Below are 19,208 nucleotides of genomic sequence, written 5' to 3'. Positions count from 1 at the left end.
ATTAACTTGGAAATCCTAACTGTGGTACATACTGAAGTAAAATTTATATTGGCAACTTCATTTGTCGTTATTTAGAATCTCAGAATTACAAGAGTTGTTTGGTTTTACAGGTAACTTAGAAAGAATTCCTTTTTTCTGTTAAACATTTTAGAATTTCATTCAGACAGCAGTAGTTGGTAATTCCTATTTAGTTACTTCTCAGTAATATACCCTTTCTTTCATCTTTAAAACTGACATTTCTAAGTTGCTTGTGAATATGCCAATATTGTATTGTTTTATAGGTTTTTAGAATGATTTTGCTAGTTACTTAAATTCATTGACCTGACTTTATTTACATTATTTTGCCATTTTTTCTATGTGGTTTTAAAATCTTAGTTTGATTTGATTTTATTGTAGACTAATCAGATGCTAATGTTTTCCTAAATGACTGCACTGTGTAGTTTTCTAAAAAATAAATTTTTTGATATTGAATATTCAAATACAAAGGATAAACCAAAATGATGTGTCTACATTAAAATGAACAAAAAGTTATTTCTCACTGGAATACATCTTAGCAGAGTTTTCAACATGAATTTTTACTACATATCAGAATAATAATTTTGCAGTAATCTTATAGTAGTAAAATGGTGACGATGAAATAGAATTAAACAATTTTTTAGGGGGATTTATATCATAGCCTTTATAATTTTATGTTCTTTTCTAACCGCTTTGTCCTTAACAAGATCACAGGAGTCTGCTGGAGCCTATCCCAGCTGTCATAGGACTCAAGGCAGGGAACAAACCCTGAACAGGGTGCCAGTCCATCATAGGGCACACACACCAAGCTCACATTAAGGCCAATTTAGGATCACCAGTTCACCTAACCTGTATCTCTTTGGACTGTGGGGGGGAAACTGGAGCATGCAACTTAAATTGTCTGTTCTAAAAATGAATGTGAAGAAGACAAACTGAAAAAATATTTTTTTTACAAGAAGAGTTGTGTTTTAAACATTTAAAACCTTAAGAATCTTATATTTTTAACTAAAAGATTTAAAATGAAAGTGTTAATTTAGAAAAAAAGCCATATTGATGCTACATGTTCATTCTTGCTGCTTGAAAAAAAGGAGATAATTGGGGGGAAATGTTGCACAAAATAAGCAATAATTATGGGTGACAATCTTAAGGGGTTTGTAAAGTATTGAGCTTTTTGGGGGTTAGGTGCCCCCCTACTGTATAGACTACCAGGGATAAAATTATTGCGTGTTAAAGGTGCATCTTATGTGTGAATATTTGATGAGAAAATGGTTATTACAATTATGTAAACTCTGGTTGATGATGGAATAAAATATGTTTTTAAAAAAAGGTTTTGTGATTCTTATTCTCCTCCCTTGTGCTATGCTCTTAGTGGCTGTATTTACTACGTGATTGAACACAAACATTTTATAACTTGTTTGACAGGGACTTATCTAAATAGACTACAATGGAGGTTTTTGCACAAAGTGCTGTATTTAATTTTTTTTTTTTTTTGATTTTCACTAAATATTATTTGCATTATAGTCTTAGTACAGAAAAGTCTAATATGATTGATCTATTAGCCCTTATATGAACAACAGTTAAAATTTGAATAAAGGATCATAAACTTTAAATATCCACTGTAGTTGGTTTAATTGTTTATCCACTATTGTTGGTATTTGTAGGGATACATATTCTAACTACAGCACCGTAAAACTGCAGTTTTTGGTTAACCAAAGAAATATTTTCAGGTTCTGAAGAAGTAGCAGTTTTTACTATTTAACCTAACTGAAACATATTTACATTTTTAGAGCTTCTACTTCTCTGGTTTAAGAAGATAATTTCAGTTTGGGCACCCTGTAGGTAAAGGCTCTGTCTACTGCCCTAGTTGTATCACTTCTTGAAATTTTAAGGAGGCCAGCATCTTGAGAATGCCGTGAAGTAACTTCTAAATTGTACTTGGAGTTAGAGGGTCTAAACCATTTACAAGTTATTTGAGAACTGGATTTACTTGATCATACTTATCTACTTCATACTACTCAACTTTTTTTAAAATTATTTTTATTATTTCCTGCTTTGAAATGATCATAGATTAGTGCGATAATGATTCAAACAATAATCCATTCTATTTTAACAAAATGAATGAACTATCTTTTTCAAGGTTTTGCAGCTTAACAAACCAGTTTTAGTTCTTAACAGTTCTTCTTTTTGAGCTAGAGAAAGCAAGTTTTAGAAACTGCAGAGCTATGACAATTGGAGTTTGACTGTCAAAGGTTACACTAAAATAAACTTGAAGTGTTTGAAAGTTTTACCTTACTATTTTTTGTGGCTTTAAATTTATTTTTCAGTTTCTTCCAAGGATTTGTATCAGTAAAGCAGCAAATTAATGATGATGTAGTTCAAGTATTGTTTGATTTTTAATGATAAATACATCAGTGTAATCCATATATGAATTCAATTTAATGTTTTGCTTCCAGCTTACATTTACTAAAAGTCAAAATATATATGAGGGCAATGGGATGAATCAGTCTTAGAACTAAAAAAATCTCTGTTTGACTTTGTTTAACTGTAAACAGGAATAACTGAGTGAACCTAGTAAGGAGTTTTTGATGGGCCAACTAAATTATCTAGCAAGTGGAGAAGGGTACTGTGTTTATCAAGGTTAAAAGCAGGACCTAATACTACAAGCATGCAAATTGTGACATTTACTGCGTTCGATTAGATTTGAATATAATTTACACTTCAAGTGAAAACTGCTTTGTTATTGTGAGTAGTGCAAAAACATTGACTGAAATATCTTAAAGATTTTATTGTAAAGTTATAATTTTTCCTAGAAACTTAGAAAGAAAAGGTAAATTAGCAATTGACTAATGTTTTAAGAACATTTAAATATAAACCAGATTTTTTTGAAGAGCACGAAATTCACCCAATCTCCTCTTAATTGAGTATACCTGCCTGGTAATGGGTAGTGTCCACATTTGTCCACAAAACAGCATTATTTATTTATTTATTTAATTGTTTATTTGTAGTGTTGCATTTTAATGACACAGCACATTTCTTGCATCATCTATTCATTTGTGGTGGAACTTTTTATTCCTCTTCCTATTAAAAGTGTGACATGTGTTTGTGATCTAAGGACTGTACAGGCTGCTAGAATAAACTGAACATCCTTCCATTTTTGTGAAACCAGCTTGAAATATTGCATCCTTTGAGACATGGCACATTATTTCAGTGGAATTATCCTTTTGGGGGAAAAAAGGTACAAGGGATGCACATGCTTGGCAGCAATGTTTTTTGTTTGCTGTAACAATCAAATGATGCTCTGGTGGTATTAAGAGATTCCATGTATGCCAAGGAAACACGATTACACCACCACCAACTGTTTATACCCTTAACACGAGATTCTTTTGACCAGGCAACATTTTTCCAATTTTCAATCTTCTCTGTCAACATTTGATGGTCTTGTGCCCACTGTGGTCTTGTATTTCTGTTCTTAATCTGTACTTGTATTTTTTTTCTTTTTATTTCAACATCATCAAGAAACTCTAGAGATTGTAGTGTTTGAAAATCTCAGGAAGATCGCTGTTTCTGAAATGCTGAAACCACCATGCCTGACACCAGCAATCTTATCACAATCAAAGTTTCTTTTGTGAAGCATGGTGCTCATTCTAATATTTGCTTTAACAGCCTTTTAACATTTATAATGCTGTATGTTGAGTTCTACCCATGTGATTGTTTGGAGGAACAGACCTTTTGTGCTAATGAGCTTATTAAACAGGTGTGTCAGTTGTGATAGTCCAACAATTCCCAGAGCCTTCAGCATATCTGGGCAGATCTCATCCACCCCCTGGGGCCTTGCAACTGCAGAGTTGCTAAACTACCTCAGTAACCTCTCTCAGGGAAATGGGCATTAATTCCCCCATTAGCTTCTGGCTTTGCCTCCCCCACAGAGGGTGTGTCCATCCGGTTCAGGAGCTCATCTAAGTGTTACTTCCATGCTAGACAACATCCTCAGTCTGGTTAAGCACTTCTCCACCATTGCTGAGAACAGCCTGGAGGAATCCCTGTCTTTCCCTTCCAAGTTGTTTGCCTCTTCGAACCCAGATGATAATCATTTTCCATGATCTCACAGAACTCCTCCCACAACCAGGTTTTTGTTTCCTTGACCACCGCAGCTCCTTAGTCCTGTTGGTACCTCCATGCTGCTTTGGGAGTCTCCCATGTTAACCATACATGACATCAGCCTGACATAACATATCTCACCTCTGGTGTCCATCTTTGGGTTGCCACCTCAAGATGCACTTATGACCTCAGGCCACAGCTCTTTTCAGCCACTTCCAAATGGAGGCTTTGAATAAGGCGCATTTGGACTCCATGTCCCCAGCCTACCCCAAAATAGAGGAAAAGCTCTTTTGGAGGTTGAAGTTGAAAGTCTTCTGGGTAGGGGCTTTCCCCAGATGTTCCTAATCCCCCCCCTCCCTACTGTCTTGGGCTTTCCAGGTCTGTTCAGGTGTCTCACCCACCATCTGACCCAATTCAACCCAAGGTGGTGATCAGGTGACAACTCTACCCCTCTCTCCAGAACATACGGCCACAAATCTGATGATGCGATTATGAAATTGGTCATGGATCTTTGGCTTAAAGTGCTCTGGTACCAAGTAGTCTTATGAGCTACTTTATGCTTGAACATTGTTTGTTATGGGCAAACAATGCCTAGCACAGAAGTCCAATAACAAAACACTGCTCAGGTTTAAATAAGGGAAGATGTTCCTCCAAATCACGCCTCTCCAGGTGTCTCCATCATTACCCACATGAGTGTTAAAGTCTCCCAGCAGAACTATGGAGCCCCTAGCTGGGAACCCTTTCCAGGATCTCCATCAATGACTGCAAGAAGGCCTGGTACTCTGAACTAACGTATCGTGCATAGGCACATATGGTAGTCCAGAGTCTTCCCCTCCACGACCATCAACAGAGTCAGCCCTCTCATTCTCCAAGACAAAATTCAGCATGGCATTGACCAGGCAGGGACTCAATAAGAAGCCCATTCACACCTGATGCTTTTTACCCCCAGACAACTACAGAGTAAAGGAGAGTCCAGCCTCCTTCGAGGTGTTAGGTTCCAGAACCAAGGGAGTGGGTGGATGTGAGCCCAACTACGCATAGTTGGTCTCTCTCTGCTTCACCCACCAACTCTGACTTCTTCCCTCAAAGAGAATTGACATTTCATGTCCCAAGGTTCAGCTTATGTGTCTTGAGTTCCAGTCCAGCAAGTCCTTTGCCTTTGACCGCCACCTGTGTCACTTTGCCCCTAAATCCTTTTCCTCCTGCAGTTGAGGGTTCCAGAGAAGGGCAGTCCCACATAACATTTTCAGGCCATGCCCAATATAGGCCCTGTGCTGGGCCAAGGCACCAGGCACTCACCTGCAGGCACTTCTCCTAGGCCTGGCTCCGGGAGGAGACCCCAGTAACCCCATACTGGTCTGGGCATTTTTATTTTTTTTTTAATATACGAGTTTGCACCCTTGGGATCTTTGAATCAGTCTTTGTCTGACTCCTCACCTGGGACCAATTTGCCTTGGGAGTTCCTATGAGTAGCTTCTACTCCAGAGAAAATAGCTCCCAGGGTCACAGGGCACTCAAACTTCTCCACCACCATAAAGTATACTTCAGAGTAAGGAGCTCCAAATAGCTAATAATAATGTCCCCTGGTTAAGAAAAGAAGGCCACAATAACCAAGGCCCACTGTCTTAGGACATTTCCATGAGCAAAGCTGGGTAACAGATAGTTATTTATATAATGGAGTGAGAAATACCAGGTACACCATGGTACAATATTATTATGATGTTTGAGTCACAATATGACAATACAGTAATCCCTCCTTGATCGCGGGGGTTGCGTTCCAGACCCACCCGTGATAGGTGAAAATCAGCGAAGTAGAAACCATATGTTTGTATGGTTAATTTTAGATATTTTAAGCCCTTATAAACTCTCCCACACCGTTTATAAATATTCCCCGCAGAGTTATACAGCATAATCCCTTTGTATTCTCTTAGATATTAGGCAAGATTCATTGAAATTATGTATATAAACACACTGTTTATATACAGTAAAACCTAAATATTATTTTAAAGATATTGAGTGTCTCCGATATCACATATGTTACAGCCATTACGACAGACAGGCCACCAGCAATAAATACGTACAATGCAAGAAAAATAGTAAACAGTAAATGTGTGTACAGTGACACTAAATGTACGTACATGTACTAAGTACTGTAAGTAGAAAATTAATTATGGTTACTCACCAACAATGACACGATGACTTGTCCGATAACAATGAGTTTAATTTTACTGCACAACAAAGGAGAGCGTTACAGCTCTTCCAAAGGAGCCACTTCAGGCAATTGTGTAGCACTGCCATTGTTCTTCTGGCAGTCTTTAATCCAAATCCCTAAAGCAGATTCCATCCAGACTACTGCCTTATTACATCCACTTACAACTCGTTTTGCACCCTGGTTAAAAGGACACTGCGGCCGTAGATCTTATATTCCTTTCCTACTTTTTAAATAAAATGAATCGTAGCCTTCAACAAATCCAAAACATTTACCTGTTCGGCAATCATTAACATCTTCTGTTTGCGCTTGGGCACGGCCCCTGAAGCAGTAGCAGATCATTTTGGAGCCATAATGAAGGGCTTGACTATGCACAAAGATAAACACAAAAAGCACAACTCTTTACACAGCGAAACACGTTGATGCTGAATGAGCGAGACAAGACTTCCTGGTTAACACTGCATTCAGCACACAGGAACTTAACTGCGTGCTCTGATTGGTTAGCTTCTCAGTCAGGAGAACTTAACTGCGTGCTCTGATTGGTTAGCTTCTCAGTCATCCGCCAATAGCGTCCCTTGTATGAAATCAACTGGGCAAACCAACTGAGGAAGCATGTACAGGAAGTAAAAAGACGCATTGTCCGCAGAACCCGCGAAGCAGCGAAAAATCCACGTTATATGTTTAATTATGCTTTCATATAAAATCCGCGATAAGAGTAAAGCCGCGAAAGTCGAAGCGCGATATAGCAAGTGATTACTGTATTGTTTTCTTATGTTTCCCAATTGTGATTCAATTTTGCACTATATTTAAATGTGTTTTTCTTTTTTTTATTTAAGTGAAGTTTGTGTTGATCATAGAGTCAAATATGTGTCAGTCTGTTATACCTTTTAATTAAATATCCTTGATAATGTGGTGAAGTGAGACCTGTGGCTGATTGGCACCATTTTAAATAAATAATTGGCACACTTGCGGCTTTAAGGAAGGGGGCGTGGTAGCATGGTAGGAATGGTGCAGAATCACCTGTGGCCGTAATTGATGCTGGGAGCTGCTAATCGCCAAACCTGTACCATGTCCCCATTTTAAAAGGGAAGGCAGGAGTACGAGAGGGGAGAGGTAAAAATGGAAGCAGAAAAAAAGAACGGAGGTTAGTGAAGGCAGGAGGAGAAAAGAGCTCGTGCAGGAGTAAGCAAGCGAGTGAAAGGGAGTAGGCTTGTGAGAGTGAAGGCAGGCAGCTGGGAGGAGAACCCCAGAAAGAGTGTATGGCCGACACTTGGGGGCAGTCAGAAGCGGTCGCTCCTTTTAAGGAGATTTGAGGAGAAGGAGTGACCAGGAAGGTGAACGGCTCGTCTTGTAAGGCAGGGAAGGCAGCAGGGGTCAAAGAGGCTTTTTGGGGGTGGGGAAGAGCCCTAACCTGAGCGCCCTGACCATTGGGGACCCTAGTTTCAGTCCGGCAAGGGAGCCTGTATGTAGCCAGGGGACAAAAGGCAACTGGATGTGTGAAAGGTCAGCAGCATTTGCTGATAGTGCAACTCCTCTGTTGCAAGGCTCGTGAGAGGTAAGCAGAGGAGCTGCCAAATAAAGGGAAAGGTACCAGGTTTTAAAAAAAAGTATTTTAACCTAATTTTTAAAGGAATTATTTATTGCATTTTTAACCTCCACATTCACCCGTTTTAAATGGATTATTTATTTGACAGTTGAAGCATTACATTTTGGTTTTGGACAGTTTAGGTTTGATTGTTTTTAATAAAAGCACTGATCACTTTTTCACCTTCCCCTTGCTTCATGTGTTGTCCTCATTTGTACAGCTCATACCGGTTATGACTATCGACGGTGTCGGTTTCAAGTGGTCCCCAAAACTGGAAGAGGGAGCTAGGAGCCGGACTCGCACTGTCACAGATACAATTCATCCTTCTTAAGGGTTTCAAGTATCTCATCAATCTCCATAGTAAAACTGGAAATATTTAGTTACAGTATACCGTACATTATATATTGTCTACATTTAGCCCTTGGTGACTCCTTGTGAAATCTACCCTTATGGATTTTTTTACTTTCTCCAAATCTGTTTTTCTTAATAAAATTTCTGTAATTTATTTTAAAATTAAAATTACTTTTTTATCACAAACCACTAAAAATGTGTAGTTTAAATTTTTGATGAGATAATTGAGTTTTACTCTCTCTTACTGTCTTTATTTCTTATCTTATAAGTTAACAGCATCAGAATTTCTTTACATTAGAATTTCTATATTATCTGTGGTAATATAGACACAATTGTTTTGCTAGTATCATTGACATAGGAAAAAATCAGTGCATCTCTATAATGGGGTGCTATTGAAAAGGTGCAAGAATTTAAATAGGAAAGTAATTTTCAGATTGATTCTCATAAAAGTAATTAAAGATTGATATGAAGACATCTAAAGAGATTTTGTTTAACACTCTTAAGGTGTTGTGTAATTATGCCACCTTAGTGTATAAACATATTTGAAACAATTGAAAGGAAATGTTCACTGGTGGTTTTGCATGCAGATATTTTAATAGGAGATAATGCACTCTTGCTTAAAAAATGCCATCAAATTAGAGAGTGAGCTTACTTTTTAGAATATATTGCAATGAAGCATCAAAGTCAAATTATATAAAGCAGCAAACAATATAACCTTTCAAAAGAGATATTTTTAACCACATCTGTCCATTATAATTCCCTAAATGTCCAAGGTGGATTATGTAAGTAAATGGCATGCGGCACAGCTGCAGTTACAAAAAGAACTGGAGTAGAGGATGTTTTTGTCATTTTTTTTACATCTACAGCAAATACATCAGATATTTGCATTGTTTGTATAAACGTAGGCATCAGGGTTAGAGTATAATGATTTATTCCTTCCAGATATGTTAGTAACAGACACATATGAAAATAAAATGTCAAATAAGTGACCCTGTTCAGTTGTGTTGAATGGCTTTCCTACATCTGCAGATAGCAAGGCCTCAAGGTATTCAGATTTATACAAAGTATATACTACTATAAATATCTGTTTAGAATGAGTATCTGGCTCTAATAAATGTTATTTAATCATGTAAAATAATGGAATGCAGAATTTTGGAGATTACCATAAAATCAGGATTTAAAAGAGATTGACTTACAAGGTTCACACTTTAAGGAATTTCTGTGACAAACAGTTTTAGATAAGAGTTTCTATTTAACTTTGATAAACAATGTACTTAATGTTTCTTAAATTTGCAAAGAATTAGGTGGTGGATTCTCTTCATACTTGATGCTTGCTGTTGTCACATGTGAATTTTTTTAAGGAAGAACCTTAGTCATTCATTTTATTGTATTCACCTAAATGAGTTCACTCTCTTTGCTTAAAAATTAGCTTTTGTACCTTCTGAAGTATTGATTTCTGTAATAATATTCATGGCATTTTTACATATTTCATATACTGATATCCAATATGTTCTTAGCCATTATTTGTAATACAAATGAAGGCAATAAAATTTGAACTGTAGAATGATTTTTTTTTTTATTTTAATATATGGAAACCCCCAATTGTATCTTATAGGTAAAACTGAAAATGAAGTGGAGAAGTTGCAAAAAGAGAAAGGTAAATAACATTTATTCAATGTGGAGGTTCAGTCATCTGTGTTAATTAAATGCTGTTAATTGAACAGTCTTGGCAATAGACATCAAAACATGAGACTCCATCTTTAGTGTTTCTGAAATGCTGTCATGATTTGTGCAACATGTTGATGGCAACACTCAGGTCAGTGTGCTGAAAGATATTCAGAGTTGGGTCCTGACATTTTACACTGGTGATGCAGTATTTTCGGTTGAAAGATTTATTTTTGGAAACATATGCAAAGTTTTACATAAACGAACAACTCATTTAATTTACTAGCCTGAATAACTATTGCTTATAGTTTTATTGTGGTCTTATAGAAGAATAGAAAATAGAAACATGTACTTTAAATGTGCCAGATTCCATATGTTTTAGTTAGATTTAAGTAACATTTTGTCTTTCAAAATGAACACTCATAAATTAATTTAATTGCAGTGAGTGATAACTTACTGATATTCTAATTTTTAAAATCACAGTTTAATAATATTGCGATTTTCATTGTCATTGTAAAAGGTTAATGCTCCCACCTTTTTTATTCTTCACTTCATCCTTTATGTACAGAAAATTTATAAACTCTTCATGTGGCAGTCTCTTTTCACTTTGAAACCTGATAAAGTTACATATTTTAAATGTGCTTTTGAACAGTTTAGTTCAGCATTTTCTTGCAATTATTTTTTTATTGTTTGATTTAGTTGAAAGATTAAATCTAGTCAGCAGAGAGGAGCCATGTTGCACAAAGGTAAAAGTTTAATTGTAGATGACATTACAGCAAAATACATAGGTTTAATCTTTCTGTTTTACTTTCACATAAGGTGAAATATCACAGCAGGGGAAAATCTAAAAATCAGTAATTTAAGCCTTAAAATGTTCAAATTACAATTCCAAATATTTTCATTTCTTATTTCACTCTGGTAACTTAATAAATTTAAAACAGAGCATCTGTGGCTCAATTTTAAAGCAATTAAAACAGAATAATTATGCATTTTATTATAATAAAAAATACTGAGCTTCAGATTATTTCGCTGGCATCGGTTAAGCCTGTAATGGTCAAAATTTAAGGATGGCAGTGTTTTTAGACATCCGTGCTTTCCAGAGTTTAAAACATTTTTCAGTGCTGCAAAAGATTAAACTATGATGAATATAAAATAGCAACCAATTAGCTGAAAAGTGCTTTGAGTGAGTAGAAGTTTCATACTGTGCATTTCATAATGATTTGTGTAAATTATGTCAGCCATGTTAAAACAAGCAAAGTAGTATGAAATAATACACTGCCACATTATTCTGCTTTTCCTAAATGCATTAGTTTATCCCATTACAAAACATGAATGGTACAATATATAGTATGAATCTTGAAAAAAAATTCTCTAACTCTAATTTAGTCCAAAGCTTCACCTTTTTGAATAGACTACATATCTAAACAAAGCATGGTAACAAGAAAAGAGAAATTTTTGCTTTTATCTGTATTTGTTCAAGATTTGGTAGTTTTCAGGTTCTGTGTCTAATTTTACAGAGTACTGTAAATTGCATTTGAAGTAATTTCAAGTTAACGTGTTAAAGCTCACTGCCACGTGTAAGCTAATTGAACTGTACAGTTAGAAGTGGTGTCTCTTGAGGGCTGCTACTCCTTTAATATATATAAATGGGCAGGATAAGAGTATAAGCAACAAAAGTGGACATGTTTGCAGTTGATACTAAACTAGGAGTCATTTCATATAATCCAGAATAGGCTGATTCATTGCAAGGTTTCTTGGGCAGGTTTCTGGCAGATGAAATTGGATTTAGGTCAGGCCAGCGTTATGGACCCTTTCACGTCTGTCACATGCTCTGGGTGAACCTGCTCTAATCTGTGAAAAGCACAGGGCGTCAATGGTGGACCTGCCAATTCTGGTATTCTGTGGCAAATGCCAATCAAGCTCCACGGTGCCGGGCAATGAGCACAGGGCCCACTAGAGGATGTTGGGCCCTCAGGCCACCCTCAAGAAGTCTGTTTCTGATTGTTTCATTAGAGACATTCACACCAGTGGCCTGCTGGAGGTCATTTTATAGGGCTCTGGCAGTGCTCGCCCTGTTCCTCCTTGCCCAAAGGAGCAGATACCAGTCCTGCTGATGGGTTAAGGACCTTCAACAGCCCTGTCCAGTTATCCTAGAGTAACTGTCTGTCTCCTGGAGTCTCCTCCATGTCATTGAGACTGCTGGGAGACACTGCAAACCTTCTGGCAATTGATGTGCCATCCTGGAGAAGTTGGACTACCTGTGTAACCTCTGTAGGGTCCAACCATCTCTTCTACTTAACTGACCAGATTAATATTCCAGAAGTTTCATTGACTTAATGCTATAAAGTATGCTAAAAAGTGTTCCTTTAATTTTTCGAGCAGTGTATATATTTATATATATATATATACATACACACTTGGGGGTTATCCCCTGATTGCTTCGCTTGCCAACCCCCCTGGTATGCGCTACACACCAGTCATTTCACGTTTCTGTCGCTCGTGTTGTGAAGAGGGCGGCTGAACACACCCCAAGGAGTCGCAAATAGTTTTTTTTTTTTTCCTCTTTGCTCGATCAGCTGCTGGATTGCTGCTGCTACCATGTCACATGATTTGTGTCTCGTGCAGAGCTTCAAACATTTAAAAGCCTGTACAGCAGCTGTCTTTGTCATCTACACTTTGTCTTTTATTTCCGACCCCGGGCGTGGTTACATCTGTTGGCACGAAGTCTCGTCTTGTGTGACGTGAGTTCTTGATATTTTAGTTTATAATTTAAAAAAGTAATAAGATTCTGAAAAACTAACAACATCACATTAAAGGATAAATTCTGAAAAGAAGGATACCAAACATATACATGTAGGTTTTAAAATAAGACTGATTTAAAGTGTGACAAAACACGTGACATAAAAACATCACATAATAATCGTTGCACTTTTAGGTTTAGAATTTAGGATTTAGGTTTAGAATTAGGTTAGAGAGAGAGAGAGAGAGAGTGTATAGTGTTACTTTTCCTTCCTTTCCTAAGCACCCAAATCCATTAACTTGATCAAGTAGGTATTTGGTGGATGAATGGATAAAACTTGATTGAAAACAGTGAAAAAAGACACAAACATAAAGAATTACAATTATACATTTATTAATAATTCAGTCTAATCTGCTGTTTCATTTTCCCTTTGATGATTTACCCAATCCTTCTGCTTTAGTTTCTTCAATAAAAGACAACTTTGAAAGTAGCAGCTAGCAAAAGAGAAGACCTGAGATTGTTCCGGATGTTGAAAAGGAAAGAACTATATTCAGGAAAGTCAATAAAAATGCTACATATCAAGAGAAAACAACCACAAAAATTTCATATCACAGCATACCATTTAGTCAATCAACCTGGTTTAGTTAGTCTCAGTGTCTATTCCAGGTACTTTCTAATAGCAGCAAAGGTTTTCACTTGAGCTACATCAGTTGGTGGTTTGGTCCAGATCGATTCTTTCTTAAATTCAGTCAGAACCTAGGGTAGATGCATACACACAGAACAAACGGCAAAGATGAATAAAACACTGGGCTCCATGCCATAGTAACCAATGCAGGGAAAATCTCAGTGAAGCATACCAGGATGCCCAGTGCTGTATTAAGGAAGGTGGGGGCCCCTGGGCTAGCGGCATTTTTGAGTGCACATCAATTTAAATTAAATGACTACTAAAAGAGTCTTAGCTTTAAAATGAATTGCAAAAATCTGAACAACGGAAAAAAATAGATGTACTCTCTAAAATTGAGAGACCAAGGATGTTATATAAATAAGCATGTTACCATGTATCTGTACATTTTTAAAAAGAGCATAATAATTTAAAATATAGCACTTTGTTAAAGGTGTGAATTTTAAGCATGATAATCTTGACGGGAGTAAAATTTTATATGAATAGAACTTTGATGTTCTCTTTTGTTTTGTTTGGGTAAGAATGTTTTATTCAGGCCATGATCTTTTGGTCAAACCCCAGTCTGCTCAATGTAGAAAATGCATTCAGCTTCTTCAACAGCTTTTACTTCATAACTAAATAAGAATGCCATTGGTTGCTCAAACATTGGTAAGTTGTATTTGACTGTAAAAAGATGGCAAAAATTAAAAAAATAGTGTATTACCATGAGATAATAGAAGGCAAAAATTTAAATAAAATAAAGTATTCAGTGCCATATGCAGATTTTCCACATAATTTTATTTTCTCTATGTTACTACATGACAATATTTTTAAAAATATAAATTTTGATTTGTACACTAATGGAAAGAAACATTAAAATTAGATGCTAGGTAGTGGCTAAAAGACCGATACTGTGCATTACAGAAATAATATAATATGTTTCACATCAAATAAAACAGAATAAACACAGTTGTTGAAATTTTTCCCTCTGTAGGAAATGGTCTTATAAATTAATATTGGTTTCCTACAATATGTGTGATACCTGACAGACCAAACCAAAACTGAAGGCTATGTAATAAAAGAGCATAATAACTTATATCCCATGCAGTGCTTAAACATTGTAACCTTATAACATGACTAGCTAAAATGTTTTTCATTTTTATGTTTTATTTTCAACCCTAAAATGCCTACTGACTATTCTTTACATTCTGAACACCAGTATAAGTACAATTAGTCAAACGTGTGTGGGAAAAGGATTACAGAGAAAAAGAGTTCAGTAACAATATTTAATAGCAATAGTTTTGTCACCTCTACAGATTACAATGAAATTCTTACTTGCATTGTCATTGTGACTTCTAACAGTATATACTTTATTAAATTTTCCTTGATGAATTTGTTTTAGTGTTGGTCCTCATGTATAAATAATGTTACTCATTAGACGGCCTTTCATTGTTTCTGGACTGATTTATTGACGTGGAAGAGTGGTATACGATTGATGGAAATAACCAACTAACACCATCAGGAAAAAAGCAAATAGTGGCACGTCCATATATTTGGGGCACATCTCATCTAATGAAGGCAGATGTTTTCATCAATGCTGTGGCACACCTATCAAAAATTTAGTGTGCACAAAAAACACTTATTCAGATTAATATGCATTTCTCTTACTTCATGTGTGTGCTACATATATTTTATTAGATTAAGGTCACAGCTAGGTTGAGCAAGGACACATGATTTAAAAATGTCTTATTAAATATAAAGGATGTTGAGACCCACATTATTTGTGCCAATAACCAATGCTAGGTAAGTATTATAAGTCAATCTGAAGGAGATTGAAGACTGCAAAGTAGTGGCAGGGCAAAGTGTAGTTAAGCAGCGTAGGATGGTGGTCTGTAGGATGACATTGGAGATCAAGAAGAGGAAGAGAGTGAGGGCAGAGCCAAGGATCAAATGGTGGAAGTTGAAAAAGGAAGACTGCAAGGTTGAGTTTAGGGAGAAGGTGGGATAGGCAATGGGTGGTAGTGAAAAATTATCAGACAGTTGGGAAACTACAGCAGATGGTAGTAAGGGTGACAGCAAGAAGCCTGCTTGGTGTGACATCTGGATAGAGTAAGGAGGAGAAGGAAACCAGGTGGTGGAATGGGGAAGTACAGGAGAGTATACAGAGGAAGACGATGATAAAGAAGAAGTTGGATAATCAGAGAGATGCAGAAAGTAGACAAGAGTACAAGGAGATAAGGCACAAGGTGAAGAGAGAGGTGGCGAAGGCAAAAGAAAAAGTGTATGATGAGTTGTATGAGAGGTTGGGCACTAAAGAGGGAGAAAAGGACCTGTAGACAGAGGGACCGAGCTAGGAAAGATAAGCAGCAGGTTGGGGTGATAAAGGATAAAAATGGAAACGTACTCACAAGCGAGGAGAGTGTGTTTAGCAGATGGAAAGAGTACTTTGAGAGGCTTATGAATGAAGAGAACGAAAGAGAGAAGAGGTTGGATGATGTGGAGATAGTGAATCAGGTAGTGCAACAGATTAGCAAGGAGGAAGTAAGGACAGCTATGAAGAGGATGAAGAATGGAAAAGCCATTGGTCCAGATGACATACCTGTGGAAGCATGGAGGTGTTTAGGAGAGATGGCAGTGGAGTTTTTAACCAGATTGATTAATGGAATCTTGGAAAGTTAGAGGATGACTGAGGAGTGGAGAAGAAGTGTACTGGTGCTGATAGTTAAGAATAAGAGGGATGTGCAGGACTGTAGTACCTACAGGGGGATAAACTTGATGAGCCACAGCATGAAGTTATGGGAAAGAGTAGTGGAAGCTAGGTTAAGAAGAGAGGTGATGATTAGTGAGCAGCAGTATGGTTTCATGCCAAGAAAGAGCACCACAGATGCAATGTTTGCTCTGAGGGTGTTGGTGGAGAAGTATAGAGAAGGCCAGAAGGAGTTGCATTGCATCTTTGTGGACCTGGAGAAAGCATTTGACAGGGTGCCTCGAGAGGAGCTGTGGTATTGTATGAAGAAGTCGGGAGTGGCAGAGATTTATGTACAGGATATGTACGAGGGAAGTGTGACTGTGGTTAGGTCTGTGGTAGGAGTGACGGATGCATTCAAGGTGGAGGTGGGATTACATCAGGGATCGGCTCTGAGCCCTTTCTTATTTGCAATGGTGATGGACAGGTTGACAGACGAGATTAGACATGAGTCCCCGTGGACTATGATGTTTGCTGATGACAGAGAAGAGGAATGAAGGACAGTAGGAACAAGACAGAATACATGTGTGTAAATGAGTGGGAGGTCAGTGGAATGGTGATGATGCAGGAAGTAGAAATTGGAAAGGTGGATGAGTTTAAATACTTGGGATCAGCAGTACAGAGTAATGGGGATTTTGGAAGAGAGGTGAAAAAGAGAGTGTAGGCAGGGTGGAATGGGTGGAGAAGAGTGTCAGGAGTGATTTGTGACAGACGGTTATGAGCAAGGGTGAAAGGAAAGGTCTACAGGATGGTAGTGAGACCAGCTATGTTATATGGGTGGGAGACGGTGGGACAGACCAGAAAGCAAGAGACAGAGCTGAAAGTGGCAGTTAAAGATGCTAAGATTTGCATTGGGTGTGACGAGGATGGACAGGATTAGAAATTAATACATTAGAGGGTCAGCTCAAGTTGGACGGTTGGGAGACAAAGTCAGAGAGGCGAGATTGCATTGGTTTGGACATGTGCAGAGGAGAGTTGCTGAGTATATTGGGAGAAGGATTCTAAGGATAGAGCTGCCAGGCAAGAGAAAAAGAGGAAGGCCTAAGAGAAGGTTTATGAATGTGGTGGGAGAGGACGTGCAGGTGATGGGTATAACAGAGCAAGATGCAGAGGACAGAAATCAATGGAAGAAGATAATCCGCTGTGGCAACCCCTAACGGGAGCAGCCGAAAGAAGAAGACTACTAAATATTATTAAGCAACTAGGCATACAGTAGGCACAGTGGATCATTTGCATAAGTTAAACTGGCTGCCTTCTGATTTAAAGCCCAATTCTTTAGCTACTGCACCATGCTTATTACTTAATAGTTACCAAGCACAGTATTTGCAGTGTTTTACTGAATATTTATGATGACTCCATATAAAGATGACAAGATAAACAGAGATGGAAGTGTACCTACCTCTTCAGGACTTCTGAAATTAAATGTGCTAATATCACTAGACTTTATTGTATTCAAATCTACAGCTTTTAACTTTAAAGGTAAGGTGCCTTAAAGCGTCACTGTTTAAAGAAAGTACAGAAAGATGGATTTACATTTTTGATTATGTAAATGTACAGGAAAAAGCTAAATAAAAGTGTCTGTTTATTGACATGCTTCAGCCAGCTTTTATTTTACAACCTTTTAAGTGAATCTAATGAACACTTTTAACATTATTGTTTAGTGCATCTAGCACCCTACTAGTGACAGAAATTTATAATAAAGATGCAATGTTATTTTATTCATTGTTCATCAAGCAAGTGCACCAACAGTTTAATTTTTACTGAGTATTAATGCCCCAGCAGTATAAAAAAAACTATCCTTCCCTTTACCTCCTTTTATGCAAAAAAAAACCCAACACACACACAACAAACATTGTCTCTACTTGATAGAATAACATTGTGTTTATGGCTAAATACACTTGCTTTACAGCTGGTTAATTTCAGACTTCACAATTAACACTTCATTGGAAGCATTTCTTATTACTGAAACTCGTTTCAGAATCTCATTTAAAGAATTTTCATGTTCTTTATGTGGAACAACATAACAACATTCATTGTTTTCATCAATAGAGCAAATATCTTAACACACTAAGTTTAACAACCAAGTTCCACCCTTGTGTGATTGCAAGTCTTTTGCACATTTTGGTTTTGCACTGAAGTGCCATGTAACAAAAACTACCAGAAATCACAAAATCACCTTGATAAAGATCATATAAATAAAGAAGCATTTAAAGATCTCTTTGCATTTGTACTGATTTGACTACATTTTCAAAAATGTTGTCTTTGCTAATTACATTGTCCTTGCATTTTGGTAGGTAACTCCACACAATACTCTCAATCTGAGATATGGGGCAGTAGTCTGCACCTACTAAATCTGCAGTGTTGTTATAGGCGTGTGATTTGTTCCCTCAAAGGAGTTTTTAAAATACAGTATAATATTTTGGCTTGCGTTCCCATTGTGTTCTGCAATGGTGCTCTAAATGCAAAGCATCAGCTATGGCAAGCTGCTTCTGTTGGTGCAAGTTATATGTATGATTTTGGAAGAAGATCATCTTTGAGGTCTTTCACTAATATCATAGAACAAAATGAAAGCAGACAAATTAAGCTGTTATTGAACACTCAATTTATGTCATAGTGTAAAGTCAGTACTTGTAAAGGCAAGAAAATCACTTGATTATCTCTATGACTAATTATAATATTGGTTACAATAACATGGTAATTATTGATCTTATTTGCTGTATACTGCTCAGGTTAAGATCTTTGTTCCTGCTCCTAAAGCAGAGTGTTTCAGTACAGCTTGTAATCTTCATTGCAGCACACTGGCTTAGTTCTCCCGTTAAGACTACAGAGGCTGATATCGTTTTAACTTAAAATTCTCCTGGTTTTCTTTTTTAAAATGCACTACTACAGATGCCTGTCTGTGTATTTATGGAAAAAGGAATTACAGTAACTGATGTACTTATACTCTGCAAAATGAGACTACAGCATTACTGCCAATATCTTGTTTAGTTTTACTATTCTTGAAGCTGTTCCCTTTTGAGGGGTGCATTCATCTTTGATAAGAATTTCATTGTTGTAAAATGCATTTAAGCAAATTAAGTTCTCTTCTCTGCTCAGTGAAAATCCACTGTCCACTGAACAAGACACAGCCATATGGCA

General features: G+C 37.0%; 1 protein-coding gene across 3 annotated transcripts in view; it reads left to right on the top strand.

Annotated features, from left to right (window-relative positions):
* unm_hu7910 (un-named hu7910) overlaps positions 1-19,208 on the top strand; it is a 143,132-nt gene that overhangs the window by 81,290 nt on the left and 42,634 nt on the right. For all 3 annotated transcript variants that reach the window (XM_039754571.1, XM_039754573.1, XM_039754572.1), the window contains one exon: positions 9,874-9,915. In XM_039754571.1, the coding sequence (XP_039610505.1) occupies positions 9,874-9,915 (42 nt within the window). The remainder of the gene's footprint in view (positions 1-9,873; positions 9,916-19,208) is intronic.

This window comes from Polypterus senegalus, chromosome 5, assembly GCF_016835505.1.
Source record: "Polypterus senegalus isolate Bchr_013 chromosome 5, ASM1683550v1, whole genome shotgun sequence".
In the NCBI taxonomy this organism is placed as follows: domain Eukaryota; kingdom Metazoa; phylum Chordata; class Cladistia; order Polypteriformes; family Polypteridae; genus Polypterus; species Polypterus senegalus.
Note: the sequence above shows the minus strand (reverse complement) of the source record. Positions and strands in the feature narration are given on the sequence as shown.